At 37.5% G+C, this 20,208-nt stretch overlaps 1 protein-coding gene across 1 annotated transcript in view; it reads right to left on the reverse strand.

Annotated features, from left to right (window-relative positions):
* LOC133643376 (receptor-type tyrosine-protein phosphatase gamma-like) overlaps positions 1 to 20,208 on the reverse strand; it is a 705,805-nt gene that overhangs the window by 177,264 nt on the left and 508,333 nt on the right. Inside the window, exon 6 of the mRNA XM_062037895.1 lies at positions 13,001 to 13,096. Coding sequence (XP_061893879.1) covers positions 13,001 to 13,096 — 96 coding nt within the window. The remainder of the gene's footprint in view (positions 1 to 13,000; positions 13,097 to 20,208) is intronic.

The raw sequence follows: 20,208 nt of genomic DNA on the forward strand, positions 1-20,208 counted from the left end.
CACATGTTCCCATTGTTTAAAATGCAGCGAGAGATTCGGACCGAGAAAGCGACGATTACCCCATTAATTTGAGCGAGGATGAAAGATTTGTGGATGAGGAAAGTGAGAGTGAAGGACTACAGTGCAGTGCAGGACGTATCTTTTTTCGCTCTGACCGTATCTTAGGTACAAGGGTTCATTGGATTCCACACTTTCTCCTTTTTCTATTGTGGAACACAAATTTGTATTTTAAACCACCTCGGATACTATATCCTCTTGAAAATGAGAGTCGAGAACGCAAAATGGACATTCACAGTGACTTTTATCTCCACGACAATACATCGGCGAAGCTCTTTAGCTACTGAACTAACGTGATAGCATCGGGCTCAAATGCAGATAGAAACAAAATAAATAAATTCCTGACTGGAAAGATAGACAGAAGATCAGCAATACTATTAAACCATGTACATGTAAATACACGGTTAATAATTTCCAGCTTGGCGAAGCTTAACAATGCTGTTGCTAACGACGCCATTGAATCTAACTTAGCAACGGGACCTCACAGAGCCATGATAAAAACATTAGTGCTCCACCTACGCCAGCCAGCCCTCATCTGCTCATCAACATCCGTGCTCACCTGCGTTCCAGCGATCGACGGAAGGACGAATGACTTCACCCGATCATCCATGCGGTCGGCGGCTAGCGTCGGCTAGCGCGTCTGCTATCCTAGTCAAAGTCCTCCTGGTTGTGTTGCTGCAGCCAGCCGCTAATACACCGATCCCACCTACAACTTTCTTCTTTGCAGTCTTCATTGTTCATTAAACAAATTGCAAAAGATTCACCAACACAGATGTCCAGAATACTGTGGAATTTTGAGATGAAAACAGAGCTTTTTTGTATTGGATTCAATGGGGTACCAATACTTCCGTTTCAACGATTGACGTCACACGCAAACGTCATCATACATAGACGTTTTCAACCGGAAGTTTAGCGGGAAATTTAAATTCGCACTTTATAAGTTAACCCGGCCGTATTGGCATGTTTTGCAATGTTAAGATTTCATCATTGATATATAAACTATCAGACTGCGTGGTTGGTAGTAGTGGGTTTTAGTAGGCCTTTAAGAAAGCATGAGCAAATTCAGCCCCAGGATGGAGAGGGGTGCCAAATAATTTCAGTCGTAGTTTGTCCATGACAAAATAAATAAATTGTGATCAAAATAAATGCATGCTGTATGAACCTAGAATGAAATGACAGTTTTGTCAAATAATTAAAATGAAAATCATATGTAGACGGCAAGGGCGTAATGTGTTGGATATGGTACCAAGTTACACACAACTGTGTCACTGTTCATGTAAGTAAGTATATTTGAAAACTTTTCTAAACAACATGGAAGTATGCCATAGAGTACAAAGTTTAATTTATGGCTGAGCTGAGGCAAGCCAAGCACCGTCAAATACGTTTTTTGATATAGGCTGCCTATGTTATCAAGCACATCAACTTATTCTACTGGGAGATATTGAAGACTCCAGCATGTGCGTTAAGCCTGAATGGAACGATCGTGGATCATATCTTCAGCTGTTACTTTAAAGCACAAGCTGGCACTAAAGTCCTGAAGGCCATCAGCGACTCTATGCACCTTCACCCAGTAAATCAGACAATCGCTATTGTCAGGGCGGGGGGAAACAAACTTCTGAGAGCACCACCTCTTCTGGCCTTTGAGGAACAGCACAAAACTGGGAGTTAGGACTTCTAGACCTGGGGCAACAGATCAGGGGCCGTACTTATCAAGCTTCTTAGAGTGCCATTTTACACTTAAGTCCTGAGAATTTGCGAAATTTAGTCCTACTCTCAAACTTAAGAATAAAAGCTTTTTATCAACGTTCTTAAGTCTAAGAATCACTCTTACTCTCCACGATATTTAAGAGACCTTCAGAGGTGTCTTAAGTGGTTAGGAGTTGCCAGCAGGGGATGACACTGAGGCGAGAGAGACGTGCGCGAACGTTCAGGGAACGGAACAATGTTTTTTTTTTTTTTGATGACGAGCAGCAGATCAAACGGTATCGTTTAGACAGAGCGGATATTATTTTTGTCACGGATTTAATACTTTTCGATTCCTTGTTGATTTCTTCATGTGGCTGCAGTGGGCTAGTATATATAGAGCCACCCACACCAGTTTCAAATTAGTTGCCTAATTAATGAATTGGAAATAAAATGTTATGACAGTAGCGTATGTGTGTGGCCGTGAGGTGAGTGACGTCAGTGAGTGTGTGGGCGATAGAAGAGAGGGAGCGGTAGCGTGAGTGCCGGCAGGGACTAGTTTGTTTTGTATTATTTTGTAGTTTATTGTCAAAATATACACTCCCATTGTCCACTTAAATATTTCCAAGATATTTCTTTATTCTTAGACAACGGATTCCCTTCCGTGATTGGTCATTTCTATGGACACAGAAATGACGTCACCTAAAATTCCGTTTACGGCACATAGTAATGTCGTAATTCAGCTCTGAGTGTGACACTTAAGATTCAGTCCTACACTTCGCTGAAAGTGTGAGTAAGACGCTTGATAACTAACTTTTAAGTGCAGCTTTCAGCGAAGAATTTATTTACTCTTAAGTCAACTCTTAGCAGACTTCTTAGGAGTAATTCTAAGAAGTTTGATAAGTACGGCCCCAGATTCCCAGAAACCACTGTCATAACGACACTACGCCAGATTTGGTGCTCATTCCAGAAGCCTCCAAGAAGCCTTTTCACTTGGAACCAACCATTCAGTAGAGCTGGTTGTAGCAATATCGGAGCAATGGGTGCTGAGAAATTTGCGAGACTTTTGAGATCAAATGCAGGTTTGCAGGTTAATCCCTCTGCATGGCCTTTAACTATAAAAAATAATATAGGGGCTGAACAAAAAACTATATTCAATATAGAATATTAGGTAATGAAAACATTTACTTAAAGGGGTCGTATAAGGATTTTTTTAAACTCTTCATTGTGTTCTACATAACAACGTTCGGTAACACTTTAGTATGGGGAACATATTCTAAGTAACAAAGACTTAATTTAGAGTTATTTGGACACCAGGGGACATAAAAGGGTTAGGGTAACTAATAAGTAGAGATGTCCGATAATATCGGCCTGCCGATATTATCGGCAGATAAATTCTTTAAAATGTAATATCGGAAATTATCGGTATCGTTTTTTTAAATTATCGGTATCGTTTTTTTTATTGTTTTTTTTAATTAAATCAACACAAAAAACACAATATACACTTACAATTAGTACACCAACCAAAAAAACTTCCCTCCCCCATTTACACTCATTCACACTCATTCACACAAAAGAGTTGTTTCTTTTTGTTATTAATATTCTGGTTCCTACATAATATATCAATATATATCAATACAGTCTGCAAGATTGATTGTGCGTGCTGCTGGCACACTAGTAGTACTAACCTTTAACAGTTGATTTTACTAATTTTCATTAATTACTAGTTTCTATGTAACTGTGTTTATATTGTTTTACTTTCTTTTTTATTCAAGAAAATGTTTTTAATTGATTTATCTTATTTTATTTTATAATTAAAAAAAAAAAGGACCTTATCTTCACCATACCTGGTTGTCCAAATTAGGCATAATAATGTGTTTATTCCACGACTGTATACATCAGTATCGGTTGATAATAGTATCGATTGATATCGGTATCAGTAAATAAGAGACAAGACAATATCGGAATATCGGATATCGGCAAAAAGCCATTATCGGACATCCCTACTAATAAGCAATCATTCTGAGGTTATTGAGGGACAACTCTTAGTTAATGGCTTACTGGTTGTATAATAAGGCCATGCAGAATAAGGCATTAATAAGTACTTAATAATGACTAATTAAGAGCCAATATGTTACTAATTTGCATGTTAATAAGCAACTAATCAATGGTGAATATGTTCCCCATACTAAAGTGTTACCCAAAGTTCTATTCTGAAAAGCCATGAAGCAAGGAAGGTTTTAACTTGTTCACAGATAAAGATGCCAAATACTGCACTCCAAAGGACCACTGTCATTGGCTTTTAGGAAAACTACTTAAAAAAAAAGTAATTACAGTTACTTTCCCCAAAACTTAATGGAACTACTAATGGAATTACTCTTTAATAGTGAGGTGAAGTGAATTATAAAGATATAGCGCTTTTCTCTAGAGACTCAAACCACTATACATAGTGAAACCCATTATCTACATCTTTAAGCTACATTTAGACCAGTGTGGGTGGCACTGGGAGCAGGTGGGTAAAGTGTCTTGCCCAAATACACAACAGCAGCGACTAGGACGGCGAAAGCGGGGATCGAACATGGAACCCTTTGGTTGCTGGCACGGCACCGAGCCACGGCACTCCAGATAGATGCAATTATTATTATCATTTTTTTGTATTTATCTTTTTTTTCTGTTATTATTATTACTATAGTTACAAGGAAAAGTAATGTGTTACTTTTTTTTAAAACTTTCGTATGAATGGTGAATGCAGTTGAGAGATGTTTCATGAGAGAAGAGCGCTTGAATGTGTGCCTTTAAAAAGGCGGTGCTTGTCAAGTGAAGTGTGACATCAGGGATTCGATGTTTAAGCTCAGCATTGGTAGTATGTGGACTCCAAGCAGATTGTTGATGGCAGCGCCTGTGGAACGTTTTCTCTCATAGGTATTAAATCATTTGAATGTGCCTCAATGGCTGTGTCCACTGAAGAGGTATTGTAGGATTATTATTGTTGATGATTGTCACTTTATTGAATGTTCATTATTACCCCGTAGTAGTAGAAGTAGTAGTTGCGCCAAGTGTTTGTGTGTGTGTGTGTGTGTGTTAGTGCTATTAGAATATAATATAATTGAAAGTACTTTATTGATCCCTGGGGTAAATTCAGCACCACAGTTCGCTCACAATAAACAATAAACACTTAGGTATTTTTTACATGTGAATCATATAAATACAGTCTATTATACAGCATTATTCACATGTGAATATTATAAATACAGTCTATTATACAGCATTATTCACATGTGAATAAAATAAATTCAATCTATTATACAGCATTATTCACATGTGAATAATATAAATACAGTCTATTATACAGCATTATTCACATGTGAATAATATAAATACAGTCTATTATACAGCATTATTCACATGTGAATAATATAAATACAGGCTATTGTACAGCATTATTCACATGTGAATGATATAAATACAGTCTATTATACAGCATTATTCACATGTGAATAATATAAATATGGTCTATTATACAGCATTATTCACATGTGAATAATATAAATATGGTCTATTATACAGCATTATTCACATGTGAATAATATAAATACAGTCTATTATACAGCATTATTCACATGTGAATAATATAAATACAGTCTTTTATACAGCATTATTCACATGTGAATAATATAAATACTGTCTATTATACATTCAAGTACAGTCAACAAGGAACATATGCATTATACAGTCTGATGGCTGTCGGTATGAAGGACTTCCTGTGTCGTTCCGTGCTGCATTTTGGGAGTCTTACGTCAAACATAACTAAGTAGGTTACTAATGCAATGCAATTTTTCCGCACACTGGTCAGTAGAGTAACATGCTCAGTCATGGTGCAATTAAAACAACAACATAGTCGCTGAGTTGCCTGGCTGAACGTGTGTGATGCTTGAAAGAACCAAACTAGTTTTGACCCCAGATTACAATGTTTCCAGGTTGTACCATAAGATATAGAGTATGTTACAAGTTGCTGAGCAGGTTGTTTTCTTTGTGCAGGATTTTAGTGGTTTGAAAGTGTGCCAGCTTGATAAATTTCAAAATTATAAATTTTTTGGCAATATTGTTATTTATTATCCCACCTGCTCTTTTTTTAAGTGTAGCTAGTAAATATAGTGTGCTTATATCCCCATGTCTCCCCATAATAATAAGAATATTGTAACGCCAACAAACAGTAAAGAATGTGGGGTGATTTTTGCACCAGAATTTGTTTTGCTTTACTTCGTATTGAAGTGGTTCTTGCCACTTGATGTTGTATATTTGAGATTTATAGCCAAACTTATCATCTACAGCATAGGTGTGCAACTCCCGGCCCTTTGAAAACCAAGGTGCAACCAGCCATGGCAAGATTTTGCAAATAAGGAGGCCAAACTTTTCAATTACAATTTATACAAAAGGCCACAGTGGTATTAATAGGATGCATTGCACTAACCAATGTTTCCCAAGTTTACCAAATTACCGCCATTGTTTTGCCATTTACAGTTATGCACTGTATAAACAAAGACCATACTGTTGGTTTTAAGTTAAAGTTAAAGTTAAAGTACCAATGATAGTCACACACACACTAGGTGTTGTGAAATTTGTCCTCTGCATTTGACCCATCACCCTTGTTCACCCCCTGGGAGGTGAGGGGAGCAGTGAGCAGCAGCGGTGGCCGCGCCCGGGAATCATTTTGGTGATTTAACCCCCAATTCCAACCATCGATGCTGAGTGCCAAGCAGGGAGGTAATGGCTCCCATTTTTTTATAGTCTTTGGTATGACTCGGCCGGGGTTTGAACTCACGACCTAACGATCACAGGGCGTACACTCTAACCACAAGGCCTTGTGATTTTACGGTAATCTCGGTCGCCTGAATATTTTGGTTAAAATAACAGCGGAATCGGTTTTCCATTTACAGTATACAGAGCAAAAACAACACCCGTAGGTTTTACGGCAAAAAACAATAGCACCTCAGATGACAAAATGTTACCATTAAAAAAACATAGCTACCGTTTTTTTTGTATTAAAAAACACAGTACATTTTTCAGGGCATTCAATAGATCAGATCTAGATCTGACCAATCTAAGTCTACGAACATGAACTGATGATGCCTACTCGGATGAGAGGCTAAATGTCTTTAAAGACGAACCAAACAGTCCAGTTGCGATCAATTAAATGCCCTGGGATGACAACGACCTTGATAAAAATAGCATTCTCGATTGTCATAATGGTAACATCTGGGCTGCGGCTAATGTAACTTACGTCACTTGAACAAACTTTAAGGGATGTCAACAAAGCTGCTCCTAGCTGAGACGGAAAGCACAATGGAAGCTAAACCAACAAAACCCAAAGAGAAATCGGTGCCTAAATGTGGGAAGATTAACTCCTCTGTTTGGATTTAAAAAAAAAAAATCAAACATCGACCGGAAAACGGTCTGAAAAACACGATGCCAATACATGAGTATTAAGCATGTCTAATCTTTTCTGTTACTTAAAGACACAAAATAAAGAACAATACAGAGTAGGGTTGTACAGTATACCAGTACTAGTATAGTACCGCAATACTAATGAGTCATATTCGGTAATATAACGCCTCTAAAAAGTACCGGTCTCCTACCCCCTGGGGATCTACACCTAACATTCACTGTAATGATACCAAGTACAGGAGCATATCTAGTCGATACTACAATAATAACATCCATTTTTTTTTAGCATCACAAAATCTTTTTTCATTGTTTTTCTTATTTTAATTATGTTTATAAACTCAGGAAATATGTCCCTGGATACATGAGGACTTTGAATATGACCAATGTATGATCCTGTAACTACTTGGTATCGGATTGATAACTAAATTTGTGGTATCATCCAAAACTAATGTAAAGTATCAAACAACAGAAGAATAAGTGATTATTACATTTGAACAGAAGTGTAGATAGAACACGTTGAAAGAGAACGTAAGCAGATATTAACAGTAAATGAACAAGTAGATTAATTAATAATACATTTTTACAGCTTGTCCTTAATAATGTTGACAAAATAATAGAATGGTAAATGACACAATATGTCACTGCATATTTCAGCAGACTAATTATGAGCCTTTGTTTGCCTACTTACTACTAAAAGACAAGTTGTCTAGTATGTTCACTATTTTATACAAGGACTAAATTGCAATAATAAACATATGTTTAATGTAAGATATTTTGTTAAAGTAAAGCCAATATTGCAATTGTTTGTGGTCCCCTTTATTTAGAAAAGTATCGAAAATACCGAAAAGTATCGAAATACATTTTGGTACTGCTAACGGTACCAAAATCTTGGTATCGGGACAACACTAATACGGAAACAGTTTTAAAATGCAACAAAATAATACAGTTACCGCAAAACTACAACGTTATGAAAATTGAAAAATGCATTAAACGCAGTGGCGTGCGGTGAGGTTCATGTCAGGTGAGGCACTGACTTCATCACAGTCAGATTTACAAACTTATGAACCCTAAAGAGTATCTTATTCACCATTTGATTGGCAGCAGTTAACGGGTTATGTTTAAAAGCTCATACCAGCATTCTTCCCTGCTTGGCACTCAGCATCAAGGGTTGGAATTGGGGGTTAAATCACCAAAAAATATTCCCAGGCACGGCGCCGCTTCTGCCCACTGCTCCCCTCACCTCCCGGGGGGGTGAACAAGGGGATGGGTCAAATGCAGAGGACAAATCATTGGTACTTAAACCTAACTTTAACTTTACACTTACAAACTGTAGCACAGAAAAAAGCACATTTAATAAAAAAAAACGTTTTTATGGTCTTACATTTACTTATAAGTGCGGGAACAGTGGTGTTCGTATTGGAAGAGTTCTGAATGAATGAAATATTAAATCCGTGCTGCAGTCTGCAGGTGTACCTAATGTTGTGTCCCTGCGGTCGTTCGCGGCTCCTCAAACGCGACTCGCGAGCATTATTGTTTTTGCACTTTTTGGCTTCTTGTTAAGTGACTTTTTTTGGGTGGATTCGGTCTTGCACGTGGAGGGTTTGAGTGTGGGCTTTGGTTGGTGTGGCGCTCCCGTCGGGCGGTGCATTCTGTGGCGGAAAGTGGAATATTTGAGATTATATAATAATTGGAGTCTTAAAAAGGTCAATATCTCATAACAACATTGATTTTAATTCATTATTTTTTTGAGCAATGACAATTAAAAAAAAAAAAAAAAAACTACAATTATTGGGGATCCAATAGTGTACTGCTCAGTAAAGTTTAAAAAAATAAATCCAACATTTTTTTTAACTTTTACCACAATAGTCTCAAGATCAACTTCAGATCTATCCTTCAATTATAAGTTATATTGTTGTTTTTGTTTTTGTTTTTTGTTTGTTCGTTTTAGGCCCTTCTTTAAAAAACTTTGTTTTTTAAATGGCAACCAAAAAATATGCAACACTTTCCCCCCAAAATATCTGAAAGTGGAATATTTAATGTGAAGTAAATGGAGCCTTGAATAGGTCAATAATTCATAATGACATTAAAGGCCTACTGAAAGCCACTACTACCGACCACGCAGTCTGATAGTTTATATATCAATGATGAAATCTTAACATTGCAACACATGCCAATACGGACGGGTTAACTTATAAAGTGCAATTTTAAATTTCCTGCCACACTTCCGGTTGAAAACGTCTAGATATGATGACGTATGCGCGTGACGTAAACGGTTGATAGAAGTATTGGTACCCCATTGAATACAATACAAAAAAGCTCTGTTTTCATTTCAAAATTCCACAGTATTCTGGACATCTGTGTTGGTGAATCTTTTGCAACTTGTTTAATGAACAATGGAGACTGCAAAGAAGAAAGTTGTAGGTGGGATCGGTGTATTAGTTACAGACTACAGCAACACAGCCAGGAGGACAGAGATGGATAGCAGATGCGCTAGCCGGCGAACTCACCTTAACTTCCTCCGTCTCGCCGACCGCATCTGTGATCGGTTTGTCGCACCGTCGATCGCTGGAACGCAGGTGAGCACGGGTGTTGATGAGCAGATGAGGGCTGGCTGGCGTAGGTGGATAGCTAATGTTTTTAGCATAGCTCTGTGAGGTCCGGTTGCTAAGTTAGCTTCAATGGCGTCGTTAGCAACAGCATTGTTAAGCTTCGCCAGGCTGGAAAGCATTAACCGTGTAGTTACATGTCCATGGTTTAGTAGTATTGTTGATCTTCTGTCTATCCTTCCAGTCAGGGATTTATTTATTTTGTTTCTATATGCAGTTAAGCACGATGCTATCACGTTAGCTCCGTAGATAAAGTGTTTCGTCGATGTATTGTCGTGGAGATAAAAGTCACTGTGAATGTCCATTTTGCGTTCTCAACTCTCATTTTCAAGAGGATATAGTATCCCAGGTGGTTTAAAATACAAATCCATGATCCACAATAGAAAAAGGAGAGAGTTTGGAATCCAATGAGCCAGCTTGTACCTAAGTTACGGTCAGAGCGAAAAAAGATATGTCTTGCACTGCATTCTAGTCCTTCACTCTAACGTTCCTTGTCCACGAATCTTTCATCCTCGCTCAAATTAATGGGGTAATCGTTGCTTTCTCGGTCCGAATTGCTCTAGCTGCATTGAAAACAATAGGAACATGTGAGGAGCCTTTCAACTGACTATGTCACGTTACTTCCGGTAGTGGCAAGGCTTTTTTTTTTTATCAGATACCAAAAGTTGCGATCTTTATCGTCGTTGTTCTCTACTAAATCCTTTCAGCAAAAATATGGCAATAATGCGAAATGTTCAAGTATGACACATAGAATGGATCTGCTATCCCCGTTTAAATAAACACATTTCATTTCAGTAGGCCTTTAATTTTGATTGATTATTATTTTTTAAAGAAAGAAACAGCCTGCATAGCAGCTTTGTGTTATTAGAGTAAATAACGCAACATTTTCTTGTTACATTTCACCTGTTTGCTCTTTTATACCACTTTTTATGTGTTTTTTTTTTTTTCATCGTATTTTTAGAATGTGCCGTGGGGCCGTTAAAAAATTACCTGCGGGCCGCAAATGGCCCCCGGGCCGCACTTTGGACACCCCTGTTGTAGACTGTCGCACTGATACTGGAGTTACTTTTAATCTCATTGTACCTGTGTATTGTGACAATAAAAGGCATTCTATTCTATTCTAAAATGCATAATAGTAGACATGATCTAGTATACACTGTCGGAGCTAAAAACACTTTTAGTTTTGCCCTTTTTATAAATACAAAACCAAAAATACATGTTATTGTTTTGGAATGGTCTTGCCTTGAAAAATATCAGAGGACAAAGAACTGCTTTAGTTTGTATGGCTACACAAAAAACTAAACAGTTGGTGGACAAAAATCCACGCAGGAGAAGTTCAGATAAAATATATATATTTGAAAGTCTTTAACTTGTCCCCACCTACAAAGACATCTATTGTGTGCTCACACTGCAACAAAGACGTGTTTTCAGCCAAGAAGGCGGGCATTTGTAAGGAAATAAATAACATGACAAGAAATAAAAAGTCAGTCTGGTGCAAACAGAGAAAATAACAGAGTTTGAGAAAGTGAGGAGGAAAAAGAAAGGAGGACAGTGGGAATTAGTGTTTCATTATTAATGTTTATCTCTGAAAACCCAAAGGCTAGTCCCCTGAGATCCTCAGCTGTGGGGCCTCACATCACAAATCCTCTCTCGCTCTCAATTCGTCCCAACAGCTCAATTTCCCTTTCTCTATGTCTCTCTAAAGCGACTGGTTTATATAAAAAAATAAAGTCCATTGTGGTGACTATGTCTAACATCCTCATATTTCTGTCCTTCCACCACTTTTATATCATCTTTTTGTTATCAACCTAGTTTTTCCTTCTCCATATCATCCATCCAAGACTTTTCTTCAAGAGTCCCTCTTTAAACAAAACCTTAGTACTTAGTTTAAAAAAAGTTATTGGTGATCTGTTATGGGTATATAATTGGTTAAAGTTAAGGCAATATATTCAGATCATGTTGTTGGTGTATGGAAGAGTGGTACAAACCCCAAAACCAGTGAAGCTGGCACGTTGTGTAACAGGTCAATAAAAACAGAATACAATGATTGTATAATCTTTTCAACTTATATTCAATTGAATAGACTGCAAAGACAAGATATTTAACGTTCAAACTGGAAAACTTTCTTGATTTTTTGCAAATATTAGCTCATTTGGAATTTGATGCCTGCAACATGTTTCGAAAAAGCTGGCACGAGTGGCAAAACAGACTGAGAAAGTTGAGGATTGCTCATCTAACACGTATTTGGAACATCCCACAGGTGAACAGGCTAATTGGGAACAGGTGGGTGCCATGATTGGGTATAAAAGCAGCTTCCATGAAATGCTCACTCATTCACAAACACGGATGGGGCGAGGGTCACCTATTTGTGAACAAATGCGTGAGCAAATTGTCGAACAGTTTAGGAAAAACATTTCTCAACGAGCTATTGCAAGGAATTTTGGGATTTCACCATCTACGGCCCGTAATATCATCAAAAGGTTTAGAGGATCTGGAGAAATCACTGCATGCAACGCCCAAGAACTTTGATCCCTCCCAGCATCAAAAAACTGACTGGTAACTGGATGATTGTGGGGAAGACAATGATGAAAGAGGGTGAGATGGGCATCGGTGTGTAAAGGATATCACCACATGGGCTCAGGAACACTTCAGAAAACCACTGTCAGTAACTACAGTTCGTCGCTACATCTGTAAGTGTAAGTTAAAACTCTGCTATGCAAAGCGAAAGTCATTTATCAACAACACCCAGAAACGCCGCCGGTTTCGCTGGGCCCAAGCTCATCTAAGATGGACTGATGCAAAGTGGAAAAGTGTTCTGTGTTCTGACGAGTCCACATTTCAAATTTTTTTTGGAAACTGTGGACGTCGTGTCCTCCGGAACAAAGAGGAAAAGAACCATCCGGACTGTTCTAGGCGCAAAGTTGAAAAGCCAGCATCTGTGATGGTATGGGGGTGTATTAGTGCCCAAGACATGGGCAAGTTACACTTCTGTGAAGGCACCATTAAAGCTGAAAGGTACATACAGGTTTCGTTGGGATCTCACATGGTTCACAGTGACATCCGCTATGCCAACTAGTGGTGGGGAGGCTTGTTACCCAAATGTTTGCTCATTAACTAAAACATAATTTGCCAAGAGAGAGTTTGTATCCCAAATACTCGTAAGCTGGGGCACTCGTAAACCGAGGTACCGGTGTACAAAGAATACTCACCTGGAAGAAAACCGCCATGGCTGCGATGATTCTCTTCTCCTTGAGTGATGCACTGAGGCTGTCAAAGTCGTCGGAATTGTACATGTAGATTTGCATCTGGCATAGAGCACACAAACATTAAAAGTACGTTAGTTTAATCATTTTTGTTGTACAATGCAGCAACATTTATTTGAGTTTATTCATCAACACCCATCACTTTGTCAACATATACAATTATAAATACAACAAAACACCTTGCAAAGCTGTCACACAAATGTGTAACATGAATGGTATTAGCTAGTAATATATGTTGAATGGTACATGTCATCTTAATTGAATTTTCTGGTATGGCACATACCGTATTTTCCGGACCATAGGGCACACTGCCGATGAATGGTCTATTTTTTATCAGCGGATGATGAATGTCCCATAATAAGAAGATAGTGAAAAAGACTACGGTGTTGGCACGGAATAGAAAGGCGAACATACGCACATTTTCAGGACTTATGCAGATCACAAATACAGATCAGCAGGTACCAGAAGGTAAGAAAAGTTGATTTTGCATAATATTGCAAAACAAAACGCCAGATAATATGTCTTACCTTATACACACACCATAATAATAGTCCTATGTTGAAGTACAGTATAATCCATCAAGCGGTGTGGCTTTATAACAGGGGTCCCCAAACTACGGCCCGCAGGCCGGATACGGCCCCCCAGCGGCCAAAATCCGGCCCGCGGGAAGTCCCAAGTTAAAAATAAAATAAAATATTTTGTTTTTTTGTTTTTTTGTATTATTATTTTTTTTATTTGTCCTTACTAGTCCATTTTCTACCGTCTCCTAGCCACTCAGGCAAATCATATTGTCTAAAAATGCATTTTACCATCGATAACGTGACATGCAGCAAGTGCGCTCTTTAAGTCAATTAGTGTGCAAGGAATATATATATATATATATATATATATATATATATATATATATATATATATATATATATATATATATATATATATATATATATATATATATATATATATATATATAAATAAATAATGATAAATGGGTTATACTTGTATAGCGCTTTTCTACCTTCAAGGTACTCAAAGCGCTTTGACAGTATTTCCACATTCACCCATTCACACACACATTCACACACTGATGGCGGGAGCTGCCATGCAAGGCGCTAACCAGCACCCATCAGGAGCAAGGGTGAAGTGTCTTGCCCAAGGACACAACGGACGTGACTAGGATGGCAGAAGGCGGGGATTGAACCCCAGTAACCAGCAACCCTCCGATTGCTGGCACGGCCACTCTACCAACTTCGCCACGCTGTCCCTATATATATATATATATATATATATATATATATATATATATATATATATATATATATATATATATATATATATATATATATATATATATATATATATATATATATATATATATATACACTACCGTTCAAAAGTTTGGGGTCACCCAAACAATTTTGTGGAATAGCCTTCATTTCTAAGAACAAGAATAGACTGTCGAGTTTTAGATGAAAGTTCTCTTTTTCTGGCCATTTTGAGCGTTTAATTGACCCCACAAATGTGATGCTCCAGAAACTCAATCTGCTCAAAGGAAGGTCAGTTTTGTAGCTTCTGTAACGAGCTAAACTGTTTTCAGATGTGTGAACATGATTGCACAAGGGTTTTCTAATCATCAATTAGCCTTCTGAGCCAATGAGCAAACACACTGTACCATTAGAACACTGGAGTGATAGTTGCTGGAAATGGGCTTCTATACACCTATGTAGATATATTTCACCAAAAACCACACATTTGCAGCTAGAATAGTCATTTACCACATTAACAATGTATAGAGTGTATTTCTTTAAAGTTAAGACTAGTTTCAAGTTATCTTCATTGAAAAGTACAGTGCTTTTCCTTCAAAAATAAGGACATTTCAATGTGACCCCAAACTTTTGAACGGTAGTGTATATACACACACATATAGACACATGTACATATATACACATATATACATATAGACACATGTACATACATACACATATATACATATATACACATACATACACATATACACATTATATATATATATATATATATATATATATATATATATATATATATATATATATATATATATATATATATATATATATATATATATATATATATATATATATATATATATATATATATATATATATATATATATATATATACACATATACATATATATATACATGGACATATACATATACGTAGACATATACATATATACACACACATATATACACATATACATACATACACACACGCACATTTACATATATATATATATATATATATATATATATATATATATATATATATATATATATATATATATATATATATATATATATATATATATATATATATATATATATATATATATATATATATAGTGCGGCCCCCAGCCAGATTATTTTACCCCAACGCGGCCTGGAGTCAAAAAGTTTGGGGACCCCTGCTTTATAGCTCACCAAAGTCGTACTAAAACATTTTGATATATTTTTGTGTAATGTTCTATATATTTAATGGAACATATAAAATGTTGGTGTTGTTTACTTGAGTCATACTGCAGTCTACACGTATCTCTTATGTGCGGCTGCCATCTACTGGTCACACTCATCATTTCACCATGTATCAAATAAAAGAGCTTTGAGGTCGTTAAGCACAACCAAAATGATTCCGCACATTAGGCGCACCAGGTTATAAGGCGCACTGTCGAGTTTTGAGGAAAATTAAATCATTTGAAGTGCGCCTTATAGTCCGAAGAATACGATATTATGTCTCCTCCTTGAAGCACGATCAAGTGTAGAGAACTACAATATTGTTGGTGTACCAATTTCCCGAGCGGTACGCATTCAGTGAGAGACAGCTCATCTTGTTACACGTCGACTTATTAAACAAATACATGTACAGGGTTAGGGTTATGGTTAACCCTATGTTATATTTTATATCGCTATATTTAGTCTATTTGTACCTGCATTGTCCTTTCCATCCTTACACTTTCCATCATTGTAACTGAGCTACTGTGTGGAACAATTTCCCTTGTGGATCATTAAAGTTAAAGTTAAAGACCCAACGATTGTCACACACACTAGGTGTGGTGAAATTTGTCCTCTGCATTTGATACATACCCTTGATCAGCCCCTGGGAGGTGAGGGGAGCAGTGGGCAGCAGCGGTGCCGTGCCCGGGAATCATTTTTGTTGATTTAACCCCCAATTCCAACCCTTGATGCTGAGTGTCAAGCAGGGAGGTAATGGGTCCCATTGTTATAGTCTTTGGTATGACTCGGCCGGGGTTTGAACTCACACCCTACCGATCTCAGGGCGGACACTCTAACCACTAGGCCACTGAAGTTTGTCTAAGTCTAAGTCTACAGTGCAGTCCAGATTGTGGCATGCAGGGGCCATTGGCTAGCGATTGTTTGAAAAACCTCTTCTGTTGTTTAAGTCTCCTATTAGGGAACACTCGGCCATCCCAGTAAGAGACGTAAAGAAAGACGAGTTAAAAAGACAATGGCAGTGTGCCGCCATTGCGTAAAGATGGAGAACAAGACTAGAAACTCGAACTATGAATAGTGTACTTCATGTTACAAAGCAGAGACATGATGGTAGGTCCAGTCAGTTACAGGAAGTCTTGAATTTACAAAAAGGGGGAAGCATAAAAAGGGGAAGTACAGATCACAATTGTATTTCACTTTTTGAAATCAAATGAATCATGCTTGTGAATTTAGAATAATCAGGATTAAACGCATTTGCAACCACATTGTCGCGTGTACACTACCGTTCAAAAGTTTGGGGTCACCCCAACAATTTTGTGGAATAGCCTTCATTTCTAAGAACAAGAATAGACTGTCGAGTTTCAGATGAAAGTTCTCTTTTTCTGGCCATTTTGAGCGTTTAATTGACCCCACAAATGTGATGCTCCAGAAACTCAACCTGCTCAAAGGAAGGTCAGTTTTGTAGCTTCTGTAACGAGCTAAAGTGTTTTCAGATGTGTGAACATGATTGCACAAGGGTTTTCTAATCATCAATTAGCCTTCTGAGCCAATGAGCAAACACATTGTACCATTAGAACACTGGAGTGATAGTTGCTGGAAATGGGCCTCTATACACCTATGTAGATATTGCACCAAAAACCAGACATTTGCAGCTAGAATAGTCATTTACCACATTAGCAATGTATAGAGTGGATTTCTTTCAAGTTAAGACTAGTTTAAAGTTATCTTCATTGAAAAGTACAGTGCTTTTCCTTCAAAAATAAGGACATTTCAATGTGACCCCAAACTTTTGAACGGTAGTGTATACTTTTGTCGTCCAATGCTAGTCGTCTTTGTACTAATGGCACTTTCGCTATGGGAAACACAAACGTATTAATCATTAACTTTCTGGAAAGGATTTATACTGTCTTTAAGCTGAAATGAAGCAATAATATGTGGCCACAGTTGTTAATTAAATTGAGCCCATGTCGACGCTTCTGCCTCTGAGACTTCCATCCATCCATCCATTTTCTACTGCTTGTCCCCTGGTATGTGTTATTAATATGCAACTATATTTATTTGATGCTTGGTTTTATTGACAGATGTGCTGTTTTAGCAGGCAATATTGTTTAATTAAGGACACTTATTATGCAATAATGTACAAAACCCAAAACCAATAAATTTGGCACGTTGTGTAAACAGTAAATAAAAACAGAATAGAATGATTTGCAAATCCTTTTTAACTTATATTCAATTGAATAGACTGCAAAGACAAGATATTTCATGTTTGAGCTGAGAAACTAAATTTTTTTATGCAAATAATCATTAACTTGGAATTTAATGGCAGCAACACGTTGCAAAAAAAGTTGTCACACTGGCATTTTTACCACTGTGTTACATGGCCTTTCCTTTTAACAACACTCAGTAAGCGTTTGGGAACTGAGGAGACACATTTTTGAAACTTTTCAGGTGGAATTTTTTCCCATTCTCGCTTGATGTACAGCTTAAGTTGTTCAACAGTCCGGGGTCTCAATCGTGGTATTTTAGGCTTTATAATGTGCCACACATTTTCAATGGGAGACAGGTCTGGACTACAGGCAGGCCAGTCTAGTACTCTATGAGTATGAAGCCATGCTGTTGTAACACGTGGCTTGGCATTGTCTTGCTGAAATAAGCAGGGGCGTCCATGATAACGTTGCTCCAAAACCTGTATGTACCTTTCAGCATTAATGGTACATGTAAGCGCAAGTTTTAACTTGCAATTACAGATGTAGCGACAAACTGTAGTTACTGACAGTGGTTTTCTGAAGTGTTCCTGAACCCATGTGGTGATATCCTTTACACGCAGATGTCGGTTTTTGATGCAGTACCGCCTGAGGGATCGACGGTCACGGGCATTCAATGTTGGTTTTCAGCCTTGCTGCTTATGTGCAGTGATTTATCCTGATTCTCTGAACCTTTTGATGATATTACGGACCGTAGATGGTGAAATCCCTAAATTCCTTGCAATAGCTGGTTGGGAAATGTTGTTCTTAAACAATTTGCTCCTGCATTTGTCGACAAAGTGGTGACCCTCACCCCATCCTTGTTTGTGAATGACTGAGCATTTCATGGAAGCTGCTTTTATACCCAATGATGGCACCCACCTTTTCCCAATTAGCCTGTTCACCTGTGGGATGTTCCAAATAAGTGTTTGAAGAGCATTCCCCAACTTTTTCCGTCTTTCTTGCCACTTGTGCCAGCTTTTTTGAAACATGTTGCAGGCATCAAATTCCAAATGAGCTAATATTTGCAAAAAATAACAACCTTTTCCAGTTCGAACATTAAATATCTTGTCTTTGCAGTCTATTCAATTGAATATAGGTTGAAAAACGATTTGCAAATCATTGTATTCTGTTTTTATTTACCATTCACTGGTTTTCGGTTTTGTATAAGCTGTGCGTTATTTAGAGCTTCGGAGTTAACTCTTATTAGCCATAGCCTACCTACCTTTTTGTAAATGACTTGACTACAAAGTACGAATTTGGGACTGTGATTTATGAGTTATGTCCTGTTCTTCTGTTTATATTTTTGGGAACCTTTTTGGAATTGCACCACTAATTTCGTTGTTTGTAGAACAATGACAATAAAGGTCATTCCATTGTGAATATGGCTTACTATTACATTCCTAGCTACTATAATTACAATCCAGTGTTAAAGAGAAACATATCATTCACATCGCCAGTGTTTTAACCGAGGTAGGGTGTACCCTTCGAAAAACCAGATTTTATAAGCTTCTGTTAAATATAAATCGAAATGTAAGAAACACAAGACAAAAAGTATCATGTCAACTGACTCAGTAAAACATTAAAAATGACATTTTTCCCGTGCGATGTTTGAGTTTCCACAGTGCCGCGCAAAGGCTTGCTGAATTCTAATCTTTCCTACAGCTGGAGGCTGAGCCTTTATGTGAGAAAGTAATGACTCACGTTTAAAAAGATTTGAACCTCATGAAATTGCCTAACGTAAAAACAACAACAACAACAAGATGCTCGTTTCTGATAAAGAAGCCAGAGGTACTGTTAAAGGAAGGCACCTTTATTGGGTTTCTTAGCACAGCATGTATCAATGATTGTCCTTGTTTCAACTAGTAGAACATGCCCTCTGTCAGGAAACCATTTAAATAGAGAGCATTGACAGTTGCTGTCTTACCGCCCGCGTAAAATAAAAAAGCTGTACAAAATTGCCCTTCTTGATACAAAATGTGCACTGGTAATAAAACATATTTTCCCTGACAGCAGTGTTTCCCAACATAAGCCTTGTTTATGGTCCTGTTCCGTATCAGCTACACCGGCTTTCTTCTCCCCATTCCAATACTTGCTGTCTAGCTTTGTGGTTTGGGGGTGATGCAGAGTTAATGTTACTGATCAATTTGAAATTATTATTGTGTGAATGCTCCAAAGCATTCACACATATGGTTTTCTACACCAAAATCCCTCTATTTATTAAACTTCTTCTTCTTCTCCAGATTTTGTCGCGCCCTACTTTCCGCATTTTTCATCCGATTCAAACCGTTCCAACTTAAAAACTGTTCAGCCCATTCGGGAATCGCAAGCTTTCCCTTGAAAAATTCCAAAAATTCCCAGATTTCCCAAAGTTCCAGGTTTTCCGGGACATTTTTCCCCATTCAAAATGAATTGGCCATTTTTC

Source organism: Entelurus aequoreus, linkage group LG26 (genome assembly GCF_033978785.1).
Source record: "Entelurus aequoreus isolate RoL-2023_Sb linkage group LG26, RoL_Eaeq_v1.1, whole genome shotgun sequence".
In the NCBI taxonomy this organism is placed as follows: Eukaryota; Metazoa; Chordata; class Actinopteri; order Syngnathiformes; family Syngnathidae; genus Entelurus; species Entelurus aequoreus.